Source organism: Leguminivora glycinivorella, chromosome 1 (genome assembly GCF_023078275.1).
Source record: "Leguminivora glycinivorella isolate SPB_JAAS2020 chromosome 1, LegGlyc_1.1, whole genome shotgun sequence".
In the NCBI taxonomy this organism is placed as follows: Eukaryota; Metazoa; Arthropoda; class Insecta; order Lepidoptera; family Tortricidae; genus Leguminivora; species Leguminivora glycinivorella.
Window position 1 is genome coordinate 22,928,991 of NC_062971.1, and position 5,821 is coordinate 22,934,811.

The window sequence follows — 5,821 nt, forward strand, 5'->3', positions numbered from 1 at the left end:
TCTTAATGTCATTATGGCGCGGCACTCGAATTTCATACCACACGGATAGAAATATAGTTAGATATATAATAATATCGGTGGGTAAAATTGTTGTCTTTTTCGTGATAATGTGCAGCAAATTGTGAATTAAATCGTTTGATTTAATAAACCTATGTTGGTAGTTGGATATTTACTAGAACGTTAGATTTACCTTTTCTCACCTATTTGGATCGAAGCCAAAAATAAAATGCTGATCTCTGTAAAATTTAGTGCATTTTGCGTGGCAGAAATTTGAAGGTACTCAAAATGAAGATTGTAATTACTTTGGTGTACAACTGAATATTCTAAGACACGTTTCGCTTACAGTCCAATTGGTGTGGTATGCGATTGATTTGACCTTGCGAAGGAGCGTCAGAAATGGATGAATTACCGGAGAGCAGTGCAGGCGGTAGTAATAGCGGTGGCCAGATGGAGTCCTTGGATTACTTGCGTGGCGTGGAGTCGTCGACCTGCCTGCTACTGACGCCGAGTCCTACTCCGCTGGATTTTAAACATCCCCTGTCTGAGGAAATGAATGAAGGGCCTTTTATAACACTCAATGATGAACCTATTGTTAACCTGCAGAATCTGGCTAACTGTGGTAAACTATTATTTTTAGGGTTCCGTAGCCAAAATGGCAAAAACGGAACCCTTATAGTTTCGTCATGTCCGTCTGTCCGTCTGTCCGTCTGTCCGTCTGTCCGTCTGTCACAGCCGATTTACTCGGAAACTATAAGTACTACAGTGATGAAATTTGATGGGAATATGTGTTGTATGAACCGCTACAAAATTATGACACTAAATAGTAAAAAAAAGAATTGGGGGTGGGGCCCCCCATACATGTAACTGAGGGATGAAAATTTTTTTTTCGATGTACATACCCGTGTGGGGTATCAATGGAAAGGTCTTTTAAAATGATATAAAGTTTTCTAAAAAACATTTTTCTTAAAGTGAACGGTTTTTGAGATATCAGCTCTCAAAGTCGTAAAAAGTATGTCCCCCCCCCCTCTATTTTTATAACTACGGGGTATAAAATTCTAAAAAAAATAGAGGTGATGCATGCTAATTAACTCTTTCAACGATTTTTGGTTTGATCAAAGTATCTCTTATAGTGTTTGAGATAGGTTGATTTAACTGTAATTTTGGTTAAGTTATTGGTTTATTATATTTGCTGCTACGGAACCCTTTGTGCGCGAGCCCGACTCGCACTTGGCCGGTTTTTTTTTAATGATTATTTTTATATATTTAATTGTAGTTAGCACTAAATAGTTACTGACCAAAATCACAGAACATTTCTATGCTATGCTAATACAGCTATAAATTTATGACCCTCTCTCTTCATTTCACTATCAGCCATTTATTCCTATCAGGTAGCGCTAGCAATGTCTTGTGATTTGTTCTTTTATTACTCCAGATAGGACCCTTCATGTCCCAAATGTCCAATTAATCTCCAAGTAGAACAAGTTATATATTCTGCTTGGTTAGATAATATTCTAAAGTAAACTTATGTTAGTGTTCAGCCATTATTATAAGCTTCTTAACCAAGCATAAACATAAACATACTGTAAAGTTATCAAGGCGATAAAGTTTGTTTGTCCTTTCCGACATATAGGTGTGATAGAAAAGGACAAACAAACTTTATTGGCTTGATAACTTTAGAATGTGTTTATGAATAAGGGGGTTAGCAAATACACCGATATAACTTAAACATTTATTAAAGTCGAACATGTAATTTATTTTGCATAACTTTGAATATACTTACTTAGATGCATCTGGAGGTGACTCTTGCTCCTCGGCGGACTCAAACTCTGCAGTTCAAGAATTTCAAGATCCAGTCAGTGCACAACTAATCAACAATATCAGCATGATGGATTATCAGACACTGAGCAAAAATGCAGACTTAGTTACAGGCGAGGTAACACCATTTCAAAATATGTTTACATAATTTTTGTATTAAATATTTGCAACCTCTTAGTACCACAATAATTAATAAATTAGTGCTTATCATTTCAGGTTGAGGATTGCAAAACTAATGGCAGTCTAAACTTTGGCAACCGGAAATTGCCAAACTTTGTGAATTGGAATTGGTGTGTTATTCGTAAAGTAATGCTGTGGGTGGTCCTGTCAGGCCTTGTAGCTTGCTTGGGTGCCATTATTGGCATGGTGATCTCTATCCCCAAGATGTGTGATCCTGATCTTCCATGGTACCAAGGAAAGGTATTTTACGAAGTTTTCCCTGCTAGCTTTAAAGATTCAAACAATGATAACATAAGTGATTTGAAAGGAGTTATTATGAAGCTTGATTACATGCGAGATCTTAATATATCTGCTATACGATTAAATTACATATACCAAGCTGTTGGTTATCCTGAGCATTATTACAATGTAACATCTCTAAGAAATATTGACAGTAGCATCGGGGACTTAGTTGATTTTAAACACTTAGTCTCAGAAGCACATAATAGAGGTATGTCAATCATCCTCGATATACCTGTGAAGTCACTTGCTTACCCTCATTCTCTTTCAAGTCAGAATGCTACTCAACTAAGATACTCTGATGCTACATCTGATGCCATTGATTTTTGGTCAAGAATATGTGCAGTTGATGGATTTTATTTGAAAGACTTAGAAAAATATGTCAGTTATGATGAATTTGGTCATACACTTAAATTGTGGAAACAAATAATTGGTTTTGACAAGATACTGATTGCCAGTGAAGAGGCTTATAACAAAGCTGAAGGTGATAATTTAAATATGTTGTTGTCAAGAATCGATTTAATTGATGTGCACTTAGACACCAGAAAAGGTATCAATGAGTTGAAAGACAAAATTAAAAGTGTTATAAATGGACCCTTGTGGTCGAAACCGCACTATCCTTGGGTACATTGGAACATAGGCAATATTAATAGCCCAAGAGTAGCCACAAAAGACAATAAAAATGCCTTGGCACTCTCAGTACTCGAACTAATCTTGCCGGGAACCGTCAGCATTTTTTATGGAGATGAGATTGGTCTTGGGGATATGCCACAAAAGGAAGCGGAACAGGATTATCATGAGTACGAAAATGTGCGTAATTTGGTGCAGATGAAATTCTCGAATAAAGAAAATGGAGATAAAAATTCTATGCAAAAACACGTGCAATGGAGCCCTGAGTCGGGTTTACCTCCGAACTATGATTTCTTACGTGTAATAAAAGAAATTGTTAAATTGAGGTTAAAGACGCCGACAATTTATTTAAGATCCTTTTTCAAAGACGGCAATGTGTTAAAGAACATGGAAATTCGCAATGTGACCGATGAAGCTGAGCAGAATCTTTTTATAATCGAAAGGTGGTATCCACGGAGGAATACGTGCGTTTTCGTTGCCAACTTGGGCAACAGCTCCATCACCACTGACTTGACCACCATGTACTACGGGGGCACCGTCATATCCGGCACCAACAGCTCCCTCATAGGTCAAGTTATGTACTTTGAACATGTAACGTTTCCACCCCATTCTGCCATTGTGTTGAAGCTCGAAAAGTAAATGATATCTGGGTAGGTTCCAACACTAGATATACATATAGTATTATGCTTGTGATTGATATTTTTATCTGGTATTTAATTGTTTAAGTATTTTTAAATTGAAATTAAGTATTTGACATGTCGGCATTTCTATTTACCCTTTTAGTAGGTATACCTACATACGCTCATGCTTAAGAAATTGTTAAAAGCGTGGATAAAATTATCCCGTATGGATATGCATTTTTTTAATAAATAAAAAAGTCTAAACACACTGTACCTATGATGATGCACATTTGTCAATTTTGTTACGTTACGATTTGTTATTTAACATAAAGCATTGAAAGTGTGTAGGTAAATTAGGTAAACTAAAATGCTAATTTAATCTATGCCTTAACTATTTCTTAATTGTAGCCAACAGTAAATAGAAAATGCCCTTGTGGCTAAGTGGCTTAGAAAAAGGTTCCATTCATAATTTTATTTTTTTATTCGTTTCTTATTTTAGCGATCGAACTTTATCTCAAATTCTGGATGTGTTGTGTAGTTAGATAGTTTAATAGGTAGGTACTGTATGTTTGTTACTTGTCTTATTTAAGTAAAATATGTTATTGGGTATTGTGTTATATTGAAGGATATTATTTCTAAGTGTATCGCTATGTACTTCCGTTACTAACTTTACTAAAGGTTCGGCCACACTAGGGCGTTTTGATAGCGTAGCGTTAGCGGAGCGGAATGCGAGCGCATGCGCCGCCTATCCGCTCTGAATAAGCGGAGCGCGCATTGTGAGCGGACTTGTCTGAATATGGATAAAATGTTCACCATTTAGCTAATTGTTTTATTCCAACATATTGTTTTGATTTCTTATGTGTCATTCAATACTTCAATACTTATTAGAAGTTTACAGTTGTAAAATATAGGTTTACAAGTTACCATGTGCAGAACGCGCAGGCATGCGCCACCGATCCGCTTTGAAAACGCTCGCGATCTGCTCCGTCCGGCGCACCACTATCGTTGCGCTAACGCTGCGCTCTCAAAACGCGCTAGTGTGGGCGAGCTTTAAGTGTCAATGGCTCAAAACAAAAATAATTTTTAATATTTTTAAGGAGTATTAAAATATAAGACATAATTTTACACATAGTTATTTTTATTTACATTTGTACACATGGTTGTATGTACTTATTACACTTTATTATATATACATGTAAAGATTGTCTAAACAAAATAAATAGCTGCAGATATTATTATGTAACTATTATTATTATTTTCTACGACTTATCTATACAATGACTTCAAACAGATCTAGATACCAAACAATTACCTATCTATGATCTGCGAATTCTTAGAACTGCGAGTATTTTTTTATTAGGAATAGGTAAAGTGAATGTGTATAACCGTAAAACAATGACCACTTGAAAATGTAGGAAAACAAAAATATAATCAAATAGGTATTAGAATACAAATATAATTAGCCCAGGAAGTGCGTTGCTTTATAACATATTTAAGGAGATAATGGTTGGCTGATGGCCATAGATTTACAATACATACACGATACAAGAAATTATACTTTTAATTCATGGCTTTTGACAGGAGCAGCCGCACAAATACGTGTTTTTAAATTTTAAAAACACGTTTTATACTAGATATATATTTGAAATTTCTGAGAGGCATTAATATAGTTGAGGGAAAATAATAGATTTTTCCCCTCACTAGCTCGAAAACACGTGTTTTGTCCTTTAATACCAGCGTGTAAAAACGCATTTTATCCACTAGTGGGTAAAGTAATTTGACCTTCAATAAAGTCGAATTAACTGCTTTAAAATTGATAAAAGTAGGTGAATCTAGTAATAAAGATGATTTACCACCTGTGGAATTACTGGAAGCAGTGATAAACGCATTTTTTGCGTTGTAGTTTCCTCGCTATAGTGAGGGGAAAAGTTTTGTGTTACACTCGGGTGCAAATGTATTTTACTTCTCGTGTGTTAAAAAACTCGCAAGTTCAGGATTCTATTCTCGAACCACTCGCTTCGCTCGTGGTTCAACTATAGAATCCATTCACTTGCTCGTTTTTCAATTCCACACTCGGCGTTAAAATACAACTTTGCCCCCTTGTATAACAAATAACTATATCTATGAAGCTGAGTAGTTTCATGTGCTCTGCCTACCCCTTTATGGGATACAGGCGTGATCGTATGTATGTATGTATGTATATCTATTAATTTCGTTTTAAACTGAATTTTAATTTTGTAGTCTTTGACGACATAAATTGTTTTATTTTCGCAAAAAAGAGCAACGAATTGACGTGA

The 5,821-nt window shown here is 35.6% G+C and overlaps 1 protein-coding gene across 1 annotated transcript; it reads left to right on the forward strand.

Moving 5' to 3' along the window:
* LOC125230220 lies at positions 1-5,334 on the forward strand. The gene is made up of 4 exons (XM_048135313.1): positions 1-77; positions 346-619; positions 1,785-1,933; positions 2,032-5,334. The coding sequence occupies exons 2-4, from the start codon at positions 397-399 to the stop codon at positions 3,541-3,543; spliced, it is 1,884 nt and encodes a 627-aa protein (XP_047991270.1). The 5' UTR covers positions 1-77; positions 346-396; the 3' UTR covers positions 3,544-5,334.
* The last annotated feature ends 487 nt before the right edge of the window (positions 5,335-5,821 follow it).